This window comes from Anticarsia gemmatalis, chromosome 6, assembly GCF_050436995.1.
Source record: "Anticarsia gemmatalis isolate Benzon Research Colony breed Stoneville strain chromosome 6, ilAntGemm2 primary, whole genome shotgun sequence".
Lineage (NCBI taxonomy): Eukaryota > Metazoa > Arthropoda > Insecta > Lepidoptera > Erebidae > Anticarsia > Anticarsia gemmatalis.
Window position 1 is genome coordinate 4450812 of NC_134750.1, and position 16595 is coordinate 4467406.

At 38.0% G+C, this 16595-nt stretch overlaps 2 protein-coding genes across 2 annotated transcripts; one reads left to right on the top strand and one right to left on the bottom strand.

Annotated features, from left to right (window-relative positions):
* Positions 1-191: 191 nt before the first annotated feature.
* Cdc5 (cell division cycle protein 21) lies at positions 192-8547 on the bottom strand. Its single transcript, XM_076115363.1, has 16 exons — positions 8311-8547; positions 7967-8232; positions 7561-7691; positions 6950-7109; positions 6329-6497; positions 6024-6158; positions 5439-5596; positions 4809-4967; positions 4619-4694; positions 4437-4529; positions 3819-3990; positions 3394-3579; positions 2793-2998; positions 1943-2105; positions 810-949; positions 192-428 (listed from the first exon to the last, which is right to left on the bottom strand). Exons 1-16 carry the CDS (start codon positions 8353-8355, stop codon positions 282-284), a joined length of 2406 nt encoding a protein of 801 aa, XP_075971478.1. The 5' UTR covers positions 8356-8547; the 3' UTR covers positions 192-281.
* Positions 8548-8996: 449 nt separating this feature from the next.
* Hem (Nck associated protein 1 Hem) lies at positions 8997-15725 on the top strand. Its single transcript, XM_076115364.1, has 2 exons — positions 8997-9199; positions 9715-15725. Exon 2 carries the CDS (start codon positions 9719-9721, stop codon positions 13094-13096), a length of 3378 nt encoding a protein of 1125 aa, XP_075971479.1. The 5' UTR covers positions 8997-9199; positions 9715-9718; the 3' UTR covers positions 13097-15725.
* The last annotated feature ends 870 nt before the right edge of the window (positions 15726-16595 follow it).

Here is a 16595-nt window from a genome sequence, read left to right on the forward strand (position 1 = left end):
AAGTTGTAGTTATTTTATTATCTAATGTCAAATTGTAATGTAATTGTAATTTCATCATTCGTCCCGGTACACGGCAAAAGACTGTTTTACATGAAACTAACATTGTAAACGGCGAAACACGGGTGTGTTTCATATGCTTCTGCCTAGACCCTAAGGTAAAACTGGCGCGACATTTTGTATGTATGTATATATGTATGTTTGTTTGTTTGTTTGTATGTCTGTATGTATGTCTTATTATCTGACTAGGCTCGTGAAAGTTCACAAATATTCCGCCTGCGTGATTATTCTTCAACTGCCGTAGACTTGGGTTCAGCTTCTTTAGGTTGTTTGGCTTTATGAAGATCTTCCAACTCTGCTTGTAATTCAGCATACCTCTTTTGTAATTGCTTCTCTCTGTCGGTTTGGCGGTTGACATCCTCCGTCAATGACTAGAACAACATTACAAGATATAGTAAACTAGCTTATAACCGCGACTTAGTCCGCGTGAATAGATTTCCCGGGGTAAAATGTATCTTATGTGTTAATCTAGTTTTAAATAGGTGTACCAAATTTCATGAAAACCAGTTCAGTAGTTTTGAAAGAGTAACAGACATACAAACTTCAATTCATCTTATGGTCTTTCGCATTTATAATATTAATAGGATATTCAGATAAGTGCAAGTTACGTCAGACAGGAAACTAGCGATTACGTCAACTACTAATTTGGCAGATACAGGGACCATTAAAAAATCATATCTACGCTTGTACTATTAATACGAAAGTATTGATGAAAAATTAAATGATCTGAAGAGTGGACAATGTAGACGTACCTCTATTCTACGTGGAATGGCTGCCTTCTCTTGCTCAGCTAAGAACTTAAACGTGGATAACTCCAAGTTAGCGTGCTCTATCTGATCTTGTAACTCTTGGAACTGCTTTATTAGTGACGCTGCTCGACTTTGGTATCCACCTGATAATGAAAGCAAAATACATATTATTTGGTTATTAAAATAGACATTAACAATACTGTTTATATGTGTAGTAGATTAATAGATTTTATGACGCCTTTTAAAGGTTTAGGCAGCGGTGTACGAAATACAACCAGGTTTCGCTTTTCACAATGACGCCTATTACCATTTATAGCACAGAACATTACAACAGCAACAGAACAAAATATTACTAATATAAATTAGAAAACACCAATAGTACATACGTACATAGCAACACGGGAATCGAACCCGAGAGAGAGCCTTAGAGCATTAGACAGACACATTACCGCACCACAGAGGCAAATATGTACAACTTGGTAATATAATTTATTAGTGCAAGTTCTAGTACGGCCCCTGAGTTATTACCGATTTGACAGATTATTCTTTAAATTAATCGATATAACCTTGCACGAGCGACACATTTGCCGAATGATTTAGAATACCTCTTTAATATAAAACTTTATGTCAAAATATCAGAATTAAGTAATTTTCCAATAAACACTGTTTCAAAACTTAAAATAGTTTGTAAATAATGTGAAAACATACATTTTTTGTTCTTTGGCGCGCTTGTACAAAGTTACATGGTGCGGATTCGTGCGTCTAGTTTTCATAGTGATGTGCTTAATTGTATTCGGTCCGAATTCATTGGAATAGATATGATTTTTATTTCAAGGAATATTGATGGAATATAGGAATAAGAAATATGGATATTTATTTTATTTCATCAAGGATACTCCACCTAATGAAGAACTTGTGTCTTTAACTATTATTGGTTTTGATTTTATTTAATTACACTCTATACTAGAATATTTAAAAACAAACTGTACCAAAATGATATTAATGTTACTGGTTACAGTCACTTCACTAGTATTGTCATGTGTCAAATCGGTAATAATTCAGCGGCCCTACTATAATAAAATATATTAAAATTAACAAGTACCCTCATATTCTAGTATTAAGAAATCGCTACGAACCTGTCAATACTCTCAGTTTCTTCTCCATTTTAGAGCATTTCTTGGCCTCTTTGGCCATATGGCTTCTGTTCTGTTCCAGTCTTTTCTCAGCTGATTCTAACCTGTCTTTCTTACTCGCTAAATTGGCACGAGTGTATCTGTTTTGTCCTGGTAAGAAGAGCACCTGGAATACAATACAAAGATTAAAAACTATAAATGGCATTAGAAAGTTTAAGGAAAAGTTGTAGGATCGGCGGACTAAAGAACATAAGTAAAAAAAATCGACTTCAAATAATTCAATACGCCATCTGACTAAAGCACTTAAGTCACTGAGAAATAATTCCCAGTCAGTTGCGAAGTAGAAAAATCTGCACGAGTCAGTCGCTGTTCAGTGTCACATAGAACATCATGTATACATATTCCTACGCTTGAATGACGTACGCCACCGTCGTCACCGTATAAAGAAAAAACCTTTTAAGCATTCTGTACGTCGGAATCGGAACGTACGGACCATAAGCATTTATCACTCAGCATATTTTTTTTAGCCATTATCCCGCATTAAGAATTGCTCTTGTGTCGCGGGGACTTCTACAAACATACTCACAACGGACACAAAGAACAACCAAACCCAAAACAATTATTTGTGGATCGCTAAAATAATTGTTCCCTGAGGCATTCAAACCCACGAACTCTTAGAGCACTGGTAGTAGTGTGAAGACCGCCTTAACCACTGTGCCACGGAGGCCGTCTAGTGCACGTAGTACCGCAAAAAACCAACAACACAAACTATCGATAACGTCGGTACTCTCTGATTCCGACCCAGTGGACATCGCATAGCGTATTCAAGAAATAGTTAAAGAAAATTACGTACCTGTGCAAGACACTCCTCCCACACTTGCGTGTACGCATCCATGCTAAGGTCGCCGTGGCCCATGCCCGCCTTCACCACCTCCATTTCTTTCTTCAGCTCCAGTTTGGCAGCATCTAATTCTTCTGCCGAGAACTCCTCATACGGATGCTGTTCTAGGTACGCAAGATGTGAAGCTTGTAGTTGTACTGCTCGCTTTTTATCAACACCTGTCAAAGAAACGTATGTAAGTTAAAAATGTTGATTATGAATATTTGTTGTTTTTAAGACAAACCATGCCATGATGGATGTTCTCTAACACTTTTACTAGTTCGCAAGTACAATGCTGTCGTCATAACTATCATAGTAAATGTACCTATATGTAGCTACCCCAGTGTATTTATCACATTTCTTCGATAAAGCGGCGGTCATTACGTACGAAATGTAGGACGTGCAGCCGACCTACGCAGGTAAAACTACAGCGGTGACCTCTTCGTTAAACTTAAATATGTACGGCCGGCATAATTATGTCCGCCCCCGATCAAAGGCGAAAGTGAGTCGGCCGAAACGTACGTCTAGCAAATATAGCAGTTCAGTATCGAGTAGAATAAGAGCGGGAGGTTACCGGGCGGCGGGTCGCGCGCCGCGTCGTAGTGCAGCATGGTGACCATCTCGGCCTTGAGCAGCTCCTCGGCGTGCTGCAGCGCCGACAGCGCGGGCGCGGCGCCGCGCAGCACGCTCACGTTGACGTCGGCGGGCCGCGCGCAGCCGCGCTGCACCGCCAGCGAGCGCAGCTTCAGCGCCGCCGCGCCTGCACCACGGGGTTAACGTTTACTTATAAATTCGGTCGTACGAAATGCACGTAAGAGGATAATAATTATTACGTGTATTCTGAAAATGAATGATCTCACACATAGAATTATCAAAATCATGACATCTATCTATCTTAAGGAAAGATGACAGATCGAAGAATTTTTTTCAATGCGAAGTCAAAATCTTAAACTAAACTTAACCATTTATTAATATATTATATTATATGCGTTATCTCACGTAGTTCCTCCTGTTCTTGAAGCATCCGGGCATCAGCGTCGGCCTGATCTTCGACCCTCACGTCGTTAGCGGATCCGTCCATAGGTTCGTCCTCTTGATCAGGCACGACGATCTCGTAATCATTGCGAGGAGTCGGCAGTGATGATAGGGCATTACGTACTGACGCTTTTTGCTGCAACAAACCAGTATAATATTTAAGTTTTCCTTAGATTCGTTTTAAGCTAAGCAGTGATAGCCAAGTGGTTTAAGTTAACACCTCTCCCACACAAGTGGTTGCAGGTTCGAACCCGAAGCAACACACCAATGTCTTTACGAAGTTAGGTGTGTATTAGAAATAATTATCACTTGCTCTAACGACGAAGAAAAACATCGTGAGAAAACCTTGCATGTCTAAAATTTGGCCCATACTTGGCCAGCGTGGTGGACTCAAGTTCTAACCCCTCCCCCGTTTGGGAGGAGATTCTTGCCCTGCAGTGGGACATTATTGGGTTAAAAGAATACTAGTTTTGAATTATAAAGTACACTAACGTACACGCATGTATACGTACCGTTTGTGCGAGCACTTCTGAACGAACACTAATTTTACATTCAACATGAAATAACTTAATAAATAAGTACCTGTTTTTGCAGCTGATTTTGTAGTTGTGGTGTATCTCCCCCACTTAACCTGTCTTCTGGGTTGATACTCAGCTTGTCACGTAGTCCGGGCGTCTACAACACAAATAATTTAAATTCAACATAACTGTTATATACATAATTTAATAATTTAACAACGCATCTTTTTTAAGTATTATACTTACAGCAAGTGCTGTCTGGTTTCCAGTCTGACTTGGTGTGTTGAAACTACCGGGTGTAGACACTTCGGTACGAGACGATCTGCATATAACAATAAATAATTATCACAGGTTTAACATTATACAGAATATTCTTTTTCGTCTGGCAAGACCAAAATCGAAAGAAATAATAGTTATGGTTTCACATTGGACTCACCTGAACGGCGTAACCAGTAGCGTGTTGGGCGTGGCCACAGCTTGCGCCTGGGGCAGAGCGCCGGAGAAGTCTGTCTGGTGCAGCGGCGTGTTCAGCCCTCCTTTGAGCGGCGTATCTACGTGTGTTAGCGCCATTACGTTCTGTGCTTCCATCAGGATACTGTAGAAAAATAATTTAAGTTACAACAAGCAGTATTATCATCTGGGATTCCGACTACGCTCGATAGCAGGATTGTATTTTATAGTAAGCTGTCGTTACTAAGATGCACATCGGGTTTTATCAGTCGGCTCGTGACCACGGTCGATGTAATTCGATCGATACGTCGGGCAGTAAATAAAATATTGTGACCTTTAAAATATCCATCGCTTATACGACCCTTCGTTCATTTAAGTATTAGATTTACAAGCCGCAATAGTTTTAAAACGTTAACGTGTAGTATACAGATAGTATATTCGACTGAACCGACCGCATAATAATATAAGAAAAGACTGACTCGAATGGGAATAGCGCCTAAGCCGATCTCAGCACTACAACGCATCTGCCTATAGTCGAACGACTGCAAGATTCTATAGAGATATACCAAAAAAAGTGTCGTATAAGCTAAGTGGAGTGTGTAGTGGGAGCGTGTACCGGTCCTGGTGCTGCTGCGGGGTGCGCAGCGCGGCGGGCGCGGCGGGCGTGAGCGCGTACTCGCCCAGCAGCGCGTCCGTGGGCGCCGCGCCGCCGCCGCCCGCACTCTCCCGCGCCGCCTCTGACGCTCGGCCCAGCTTCACCACCTGCTGCAGCTCCTGTACACGAACAAAAACTCATTATTCCTCTGACCGATGAATTAATCGCTTAAATTTCTTCCCTATCCCATATGTCATGATGAATTAATGTGAATGAGGCGAGGGAAGTTTGTAAGAATAGTAACTAATGGCGTCTTTGGTCTCTCCCTACCCTTACGAGGAAAAGGGCGAGGTTTTATTTACGTAGCTTCTATCGATCCACTACACGACTATAGTGAACGTGAGCGAAATTTACGATGCCCTATTAATTTTGAAATCTTAAGAGCCGAAAGAGTAGTAGCGTATGAAAAAAGGCGTGGTTTTATGTGTGTATGCTTGCCCAGTTTCTATCAGTCGACTGGATGGCGTTCATGGGCGAAATTTACAATGTAGTATTATTTTCGACATCATTAGAATCGATAAACTAGATATGAATTATTTTAATTACCTGATCGGTGACTTGTGGTTCGGGCAACACGAGCTTGCTACGCTTCCTGGCCGGTTGGTCGCCCATTAACATAGCTTGTGGCACATCATTCTCCTTACGCTGCTTCAACTTATTTTTATCTTTGCGTCTATCCCTCTGTAACAAACCAATACATCAATTAAAATTGGACAAATACTCTGATATTCGATAACATAGCTTTTGTAACCAAAGCATTTCTTTTAATCATATTTTCTTTAATTGCCAGTTGTAATGTCAATAAATAAAAATAAAAAAATGTACGATGTAATATTATTTTCACAGCTTACCTCTTCCTTTTCTGAATGCAGTTCACCATCAAGATGCTGTTGCCTCAGGCGGGAGAAGTCAGGCGCCATCGGGTCCACTACTTCAGTGGACGTGTCATAGAAACCAGCCGCAGGTCTCTTCTCAAACGGAATCTCCGAATTGTAATCTACGCCGCGTTTCTTCTTACGCCTAAGATGATCATAAAGTTAATAAATAAATACATACATCACGCCTGTTATATCCTAGGCACAGGTGTACAATATAAACCCACGTTCCCCCATTAACAATGTTAGCCTCATGTAATATGGGGCAAGCCTATTGCCATTTACCAGACACATAACTAAACTCCTTCAGATACTGATTAATATAAATTTGAAAAGATCAATAGTATTTTGACCTGTCTCGTTAATTGAACACAAGTCGCCTTAATTAACAGTGGGACACACTACCTAGAGCATCGTAGAGGCAGTTAGTTTTGTACCAAAAATATTTTGAAAGAACTTAAGTATATTGACCTTGTTTTGCACTACACTATAATATTGTCTTTCTATCGGAATATTTGGTTATCTACAATGTAACTGACTAACTTTAAGTGCATCTTTTAAGAGATACAAACAGTTAATAAGTAGCAATGTTCATACCTAATAGGCACAGCAATGCCTGCAGCACTGAGTTCTCTCCTTTTCTGCAGAGCGGCAAGTCTGCGAGCCTCTTCCAACTGCTTCTCGCGAGCCTTCCTTTTAGCTTTCTTGCCCTGTGTGTTGGCTAAACGTGCGCGCGCTTCAGACAGCATCTCCAGTTCTACGAAAGAAAAATGAACATACATTTAACACTCCTTAACTACCCATAGCTGTAGGCAAAGGTGTAGAAATTCACCTATTTTTTGCCATTAACATTATTTTAAATATTCTGTTATAGACTGATGATAAAGGCTTTGTGATTGATAGGGTACATGAACTTTTCAAAAAAGTGTTTCGGATGCATAAGTGACATAAAAATAACAGGTCAACATGTCACTCAGTTTCTAATGCCAATTCTTGCAGTAGCCATAAAACTGATTCATATGCATTAGTGGCTTCACATAAATACATTATACAATATTTTAAAATGAATCAAAATTGTAAGTTGTTCAATGATAATGATGGTAACGATGTGCCTGGATAGTTTAAATATACAGTAGTTGGTGCTGTACTAATGTCAAGTCTAGTGGCATAGAGCATTAATAATACTACTAAGTTGTGATAAAACATACCATCTTCATCCATGTCTTTAGGATCAGGTCTGGCGGGCTTTGTCTCAGGATTTGGATCTATCTCCCCAGGCTTTAGCTTGCGAGGATCATCACCCATATCCTCCCCTTCCTCCTTCTTCTGAGCTTGGTCGCTGCATCATACAACATTTATTAAGTTTTATATCTTATCTGTAACTTATATTTTAGGATTTCTATCATATTTTATGTGACTTTTGATTGGTTGTATAACTGATTATCTGTTTGTAATTATGATGCTTTATCCATTTCAATGTTAACAATGTTGTGTGTGGTATCATTTTAGTGTATACCTACCATTACTTTACAATATACTGATAGTGTGTGTTAAAGAGTCACGGAGCAATTATTTACAGTATTCGGACCATACCCATATCTATTTAAAACTTACAGTAAATATTCGTATCGCTCTAGACATTGCGCAGCCGTGCGTCCGATGATAGGCGCGATAGTTCTCCATTGTGTCGGCATCAGCTTCGCCAAGTGAAGCAGCTTCTCGTCCTCCTCGCGAGACCATTCCGTCTTCTTGATGCTCGGATCCAGCCACTCGTACCAACGAGCCTTGCATTGTTTTGCCGATTTTCTATGCAGCAATGACGCTATACGGGACCACTGATTTTTCCCATATTTCATCACAGCCGCTTTGAGGATTTCATCCTGTACAGATAAATCATATAAAGCAACGATGTTTTCGTAAAAGAAACTACTGAATTACTCACAAATTGATTTACAAACCTCGGTGTTGCGCCAAACGCCTCCTTTGATCATAATACGCGGCATGGTTTACGGTTTATTTGCGACCCTGGTGATATTACACGAAACTAAACTTACTGTTTAATACACAAGTTATGACTAAATTAATTCTTATCAATTTCAATCACATTGTTGATTGAAAGCCCAATAACCAATAATAATTCTAACAATGACGTCCCAAGAAAGTGGCATCAAAATTCACATTCAGCTGTCAAAAGTGATTTGACCGAACGAAACGGATGGTTGGTAGTCCTGAAAACTTCTATGATTTCATGCGAAAAGTCGATTATATTGAGATATTTAAAAAGAAAAAAATCTTTACTCAAGTTTTTGAATTTCTACCTGACTCACATGTGATGAACTGATGAAGTCAAGCATGAAAATGTATTTATTTATTTACTTAAAAGTTGAACTGCTTGCTCTTATTTGACAATATGATTAATTAAGTAACAAATTGCCAATTACAGTTAAAGATCTGCACAACATTTAAAATAATTTAAGTAATCATTACACACCTTGTAAAAAATCCATACAAACAATAGAGGATATTTAATTTTATAGGAATGGTAAATATATGGAGAATTATATAGGTACCTATTTTTCATGGGTTGTATCTAAACAATGGCAATGATGATTAACAGGGGTACCAACACAATTAAACAGTTAAATGTCAAATGTTGTAATTCTACATGGGTGATAGCGTTTCTCGTTCTGGCACTCCCTTTTCCTTGATTAAATGATTAAAAACCACTCAATTTGGGCGTGAAATACCGTAAAATGTGTGTGTGCATAGAGTACGCTCAATAAATCATGAACTGTTGATTTCCTGTGTATTATATTGGTGCATTGTGAACTAGCACAGTGTAATCAGGTAACTATGATTCAAGCTTATTTATCTCCGCGATGGTACTCTTTGCCGACTTGATGCGTGCATTTGTGTCTTAGGAATAATTATCGTTTAAAACTGATTTATTAATCTTAGTATACGGAATTTCTGTTCGGCTTATAATCAACCTTGTGCAATTGGAAGGATATGATAACATATACAGGATATTCGATTCACGATAGCTAATAGTTTTTCACACACCAATTAGCTCATCAGTAACCAACCTATTTTAGTTCGCGGTATATTCTCCCAGCCCATGATTGGGAGTACAAGAATTGAATTACTGAATTATTTTAGAAACATTCTGTGATATCCATTACATCCCTTTTACTTTGACACTCACCTGGCCTCAATCGTAACAGATACTTCGCTGTATTTACCATGCTCTTACTGTTTATCAAACAAATTAGTCCATGTAAATGTTCATTGTTCCAAGACAAGTCTCACAATCTGAAAATGAAATCAGAATATTTTGTGACTTCAAATAATATTTGTTTCAGAATCATGTCTACAATGTCAAGATCAGTCCACATCAGTCAGCAAAAGCTGGCTGAAAAACTTATTATTCTCAATGACAGAGGAATTGGGATGTTGACTCGAATCTACAACATCAAAAAAGCTTGTGGAGATGCTAAATCTAAACCAGGGTTTCTATCTGATAAGGCTTTAGAATCTTCCATAAAAAATATAGTGAGAAGGTTTCCTAACATTGATGTAAAAGGCCTGCAAGCCATCACAAACATTAGAAATGAAATCATTAAATCTCTGTCCCTGTACTACTACACATTTGTAGATCTGCTGGACTTCAAAGATAATGTGTGTGAACTTCTCAACATTATGGACTCATGTCAAGTTACTTTAGACTTGACATTAAATTTTGAACTGACAAAAAATTACCTGGATCTGATCACCACATATGTATCACTTATGATTTTATTGTCCAGAGTAGAAGACAGAAAAGCAGTTCTTGGTTTATTTAATGCTGCTCATGAAATGGTCCACAATCAAATTGATCAGAGCTTCCCCAGATTGGGTCAAATGATTTTAGATTATGATGCTCCCTTAAAAAAGCTGTCTGAAGAATTTTTGCCACATCAAAAGGTGTTGTCCAGTGCCCTAATCTCACTTTGGCAGGTGTACCCTGCAAGAAACCTGACAGCAGAGCATTGGAGATCTGAGCAAAAGCTGAGTTTAGTGAGTAACCCAGCACAGCTCCTGAAACCTTCTGAAACTAACACCATGTCATGTGAATATGTGTCCTTGGAATGTCTCGAGAGATGGGTCATATTTGGTTTTGCACTTTGTCATCAAATGTTACAACAAGATCATGCAAACAAAATGTGGGTCTATGCCTTAGAATCTGGATGGGTTGTGGCATTGTTCCGAGATGAAGTGATCTACATTCATAGCTATATACAAAGCTTCTTTGATGGCATAAAAGGATATGGAAAAAGAATATCAGAGGTTAAAGATTGTTACCATCATGCAGTTCAAAAGGCTGGCTATAAGCATAGAGAGAGAAGAAAGTTTTTGAGGACAGCTTTGAAAGAATTAGGCCTAATTTTGACTGACCAACCGGGTTTACTGGGCCCAAAGGCATTGCTAATATTTATCGGTCTCTGTTATGCTAGAGATGAAGTATTTTGGCTATTGAGGCACAATGACAACCCTCCACAGAAAGTTAAGGGCAAAGCTGCTGAAGATTTGGTAGACCGTCAATTGCCTGAACTTTTGTTCCACATGGAAGAGCTGAGAGCTTTAGTGAGAAAGTACAGTCAGGTTATGCAAAGATATTATGTTCAATATCTGTCAGGTTTTGATGCAGTGGCTTTAAATCTGATGATACAGAATTTAACAGTCAATCCTGATGATGAGAATACCATACTGTCTTCACTGTGCAGTACTGCTGCAAACCTTAATGTGAGGCAGGTTGAAGACAATGAAATGTTTGATTTTCGTGCATTCCGCCTTGATTGGTTCAGATTGCAATCATATACTTCTGTTGCCAAATCAGCATTCAATCTAGTAGAACAGAGAGAATTGGCACAGTTTATTGATAAAATGGTCTTTCACACAAAAATGGTTGACAATCTTGATGAAATAATGGTAGAAACATCTGATTTGTCTTTGTTCTGTTTTTATAGCAAAATCTTTGAGAGTCAATTTCATATGTGCCTTGAGTTTCCCGCTCAAAATCGTTATATCATTGCCTTCCCACTCATATGTAGTCACTTCCAAAACTGCACTCATGAGCTATGCCCAGAAGAAAGACACCACATTAGAGAGAGGAGTCTTTCTGTCGTCAATATATTCTTGGATGAAATGGCAAAAGAAGCTAAAAATATAATTACCACAATATGTGACGAGCAATGCACCATGAGTGACAAACTACTGCCCAAACATTGTGCTCAGACTATTGCTCACCTTGCCAACAGAAAGAAGAAGGATAAGAACAAAAAGAACACAATAGCCATAGTGCAGCCAGGAGCTGAAAGTTACAGAAAGACTAGAGAAGATCTTACTACTATGGACAAACTACACATGGCTCTGACAGAACTGTGTTATGCTATCAATTATTGTGCAACAGTCAATGTATGGGAGTACACATTTGCTCCTCGTGAATATTTGCATCAGCATCTAGAGACAAGATTTTCTAAAGCATTGGTTGGCATGGTTATGTTCAATCAGGATACTAGTGAAATTGCTAAACCTTCAGAATTGTTGGTCAGTGTAAGAGCATATATGAATGTTCTACAAACAGTTGAGAATTATGTGCATATTGATATCACAAGGGTGTTCAATAACTGCCTTTTACAACAAACACAAAACATGGACAGCCATGGGGAGAAAACCATAGCATCTCTCTACACACAGTGGTACTCAGAGATCTTATTGAGGAGAGTTAGTGCAGGAAGTATTTGCTTTTCTATGAATCAAAAAGCTTTCGTGAGTTTAACTGCAGAAGGTGCTATTCCATTCAATGCTGAGGAATACTCGGATATTAATGAATTAAGAGCTTTGGCAGAACTAATTGGACCTTATGGTATGAAACTATTGAGTGAAACTTTAATGTGGCACATTGCAAGCCAAGTTCAGGAACTTAAGAAATTGGTTGCACAAAACAAAGAAGTTCTGCAAATGCTTAGAACTAACTTTGACAAACCTGAAATAATGAGAGAGCAATTCAAAAGATTACAAAATGTGGATAATGTTTTACAAAGAATGACAATAATTGGCGTTATATTAAGCTTCAGACAAATAGCACAAGAATCTCTTTTGGATGTATTAGAACGTCGCATTCCATTCCTAATCAGTTCAATTAAGGATTTCCAACAACAACTGCCAAGTGGAGATCCCATGCGTGTCATATCAGAGATGTGTTCGGCGGCGGGATTGCCTTGCAAGGTGGACCCAACATTAGCGTCGGCTCTGCGTCAACATAAAACAGATGTGGAAGAAGAAGAGCATCTAATTGTTTGTCTCTTGATGGTATTCGTTGCGGTATCCTTGCCAAGGCTTGCTCGAAGCGAAGGCTCTTTCTATAGGCCTTCCTTGGAAGGACACGCCAATAATATTCACTGCATGGCGCCTGCAATAAATCACATATTTGGTGCGTTGTTCACAATTTGTGGACAGGGGGATATCGAAGACCGCATGAAGGAGTTTTTGGCTTTAGCTTCTTCATCCTTACTTCGTCTCGGACAAGAGACTGACAGAGAAGCCATAAGGAACCGAGAGTCTGTATACCTTCTGCTCGATCTTATTGTCCAGGAGTCTCCATTCTTGACAATGGACCTGTTAGAATCCTGTTTCCCGTATGTTCTAATTCGTAACGCTTACCACGAAGTGTACAAACAAGAGCAAGTGGCAATACATTTATAATGCATTTTAAAAACTTGACGAAAGACGGAATGCTTTAGTTTGTGTTAGCTTCATATTTTTATTATAATTATTACAGTATGTCGCTGTATAGACAAATTTCAATATTACGAGTATAAAAAATGTTAATATTCACTTTTAAAGCATTTTGATGTATGTTCAGAAAATCTGTTTAAATTTTATTTTATTTACGCTAATATGTTAAACAGTATAAGTTATTATCCAAACATATTTAGACTTTTAATGAGACTGGCGAACTATTCCTTTCTGTACTAATCTATCGGTATTATGATTTTAGTGTTCCGGACTGAAAACAAGTTTGAAATATAATGTCTTAAAGTAGGTTTATCGCATACGTTCTGTCTGTCTTGAGTCTAGTAGTAAGAGCCCTCGTCATGGCACGGAACACTAATTGCGTAAGTTTGACTAGCACTTGACCCATGTTTTTATTTTAAGCCCGTAATAGATATAGCATTTTAATAGTTAACAATACTAACATAAGTTATGAAAGAATAAGTTCAACTATGGTCAAAGATTTATCAAATAATGTTTGTTATGATGACACAATTTATAAATGAATAATATATTGAAGTAAAATGTAGGGTAAACAATTAAGATATGGTTGTTCAGTACGGGCAATCCATACTAATATTATAAATGCGAAAGTAACTCTGTCTGTCTGTCTGTCTGTCTGTCTGTCTGTCTGTCTGTCTGCTACTCAATCACGTCTAAACTACTGAACCAATTTGCATGAAATTTGGTATGGAGATATTTTGATACCCGAGAAAGGACATAGGCTACTTTTTACTCCGGGAAAATGACGCATTTCCCGGGAAAATTCAGTAAACTCAACAAAGTCGCGAAAAATCAATATTATAATGACATTGAATTAACAAAATTCCGTTGCCATGGCAACTGTTTTAATGGCGGATATGTCTTAGCGCGACTTCGTTATACTAAGAGATATAAATAATTTTGAGAATATTTTTCGTGAAAAAAAAGCATATTTTATATCATCACGCTACGACCAATAGGAGCAGAGTTGGTAACAGTAAAAAGTGTTACAAAAACATGAAAAATTCTGACCCATTCTCTCTTATGTGACGCAAGCGAAGTTGCGCGGGTCAGCTAGTTACACTATATGTCTTTTGTATTTCAGCGTATTCGAGTAATAAGCGTGTACGTTGCGTAAATTCATAACGAATACGTGGCAAAGAGCCCACCAACCTTAACACAAATAGTCCGTAGATACTTTTAGGTAATTAGTTATATAATTGCCTTTTGTGCTTTTATATATTAAATAGTTAATAGTTACATAATCCAAAATTAAAGTTTTAAGTGAAATCATGCTATAAGAACTTAGACACCGCCTAAACAGTCTAATACAATGTTACTAACGTCGAACTAACAATATTATAATAACTAATTATCTTATATACTTATGTTATTCCCTATTCTAATGTTACAGTTATTACTATCTAGCTTTATAATTTAATTATTTGGCTATTCATCTAAAAAGACACGTATTTATATTTCTAAGATAGCTTGTAATGCCTACGTAAATTATAGAATTATTTAAATCTTGAGGACTCTCGCTACCAACACTGTTTTGAAAAAGTCTTTTGGATTGTAAGCTGAAATGAAATATGTATTAGGTACCAAGAATGTTTTGTTTTGCAACTAGTAAGTACCTAAAAATATTCATGTAGATACACCATACCTACAGTAAGGGCTCTTTTATTGTCACGCGTGTTTGCGCACGGATGCGGGCCAGGCGCGCATCCGTGCTGCGTGCCGCACGCAGAAAAGAATTTCTACACAACTGTGCAGTATTGTGCGTGTCGCCAGGAAGAGAACTCGTGTCGATGCTGCATACTAATTCTTTGCAAATTTCGAGCCACGCTGCGTCCCTAAAATCTCTGTTTTTATATAACTCATTTTTCTTATCCCATAAGCATCGTAAATGAACCTCAAATATTAATCTTTCGGTATCTATTTTCATTTTGATTGTACAACGTGCGTGCGCCCCGCTTGACTGTAAAAACAACACTGGCGGTGGAGAGTCGCCACACGCGTGCGGGCAGCACGCATCCGCGCGCACCTGCAGCGTGTCACCCGCGTACCGCTTGCTGGTGGCGCGCATGATAATAAAACCATGTATGGCACGATAGGTTGCGGGCGGCACGGATGCGCGCCTGGCCCGCATCCGTGCGCAAACACGCGTGACAATAAAAGAGCCCTAAGCTTGATATGAGTTCATCACTAGCTTTGTATTACGTCACCTATCTGTGTTGGTATAAAATGAGCGTAAATAATTCCTATTTGTAGTTAATTGTTTCAATACCTACTGTGGACGATAAGTATATAACGAGAGGCTTTATTTCAAGTTGTTTTATTTGGGTTATATTGAAAGCGCGTGCCTATATACCTATTTCATACATTTATAAATAGATGTGACAGATCTCTGCTTGAACATTGAAACATTGCAACATAGAAATCGCGTCTTGTATGTATTGACATTTGATTCTGCTTATATTATAGTCCTGTTTATTGTCTAAATGTCTAGCTATTAATGATACTTTTGTACCTTGTATATACAGATATATCCGTTTAATAAACTATTACAAATATATTTCGAATTTATTATTTAAACTAGTCCCAAAAGTTAAGGGATATAAAAAAAGAATCCAAATTTTTGGGGATTTTCAACAAGCTGTAACTCCGAGGAAAATGGTCGCACAAAAAAAATAAAAAAAACTAATTGTAGCTCCAAGTGTTTAGTTTTTAGATATGACCATGAAAATTTTTTGTCATGGGCAGGTCTGGAGAAATCCTACTAAAACTACCAAAAAAAAATTTTTCCAAATTTTTTCCCTCCTTAAAAAAGCTCCATGGGCTTCAAAAATTTTTTTTTGATTCTTTCGTTTTAAAGTTCTTTTAGAAAATTTAATCTTCTTTAATTTGCCGTATTCAAAAAGCCTGTACGACGATTTGCCACGGAGTTATCGTCAATCAAAGCAAAAAAGTTATTTTTGACTTTGATATTCAATAACTCCGGAAATAATGATCGTACAGGAAATCAAAGGAGGGGTTTGAAAACTACACAATATTCTCTATAAGAAAATGTAAACATCTTCTAAGAAAAAACATTTTTTTGAATTGAAACCTCGGACTGAAAAAAAGACAAAAATTCGCGAAATTAAGGATATTTGGATAACTTGGTATAACTTTGGATAAAATGGATGAACGAAGGATATCGTCGGTAATTTTTCAACCTCAAAGTGTCCCCTAAAATCCCTCAAAAATTCAACGCGCTGCGATTTTTTTTTCATTGTGCCCCGAAGCTTCAAATTCTTTGTTGTTGCAAAAATCACCATTGTGAGCAATTTTGTGATCATTATTCATTTTTTTAATAAAATTTTTATTTTCTCTCTAAAATCTTAATTTTTTCGATTAAAAAGCAAATTGCGTGCCTATGCTCACTCCACGACATCGTCGAGCC

Coding starts and splice junctions, on each gene's coding strand:
- Cdc5 (XM_076115363.1), bottom strand. CDS start 8,355: ATGCCGCGTATTATGATCAAAGGAGGCGTTTGGCGCAACACCGAG. Junction 6,498..6,949: donor GGCATTGCTGTGCCTATTAG/GTATGAACATTG, acceptor TGATCATCTTAG/GCGTAAGAAGAAACGCGGCG. Junction 2,106..2,792: donor GGGAGGAGTGTCTTGCACAG/GTACGTAATTTT, acceptor ATTGTATTCCAG/GTGCTCTTCTTACCAGGACA.
- Hem (XM_076115364.1), top strand. CDS start 9,719: ATGTCTACAATGTCAAGATCAGTCCACATCAGTCAGCAAAAGCTGGCT.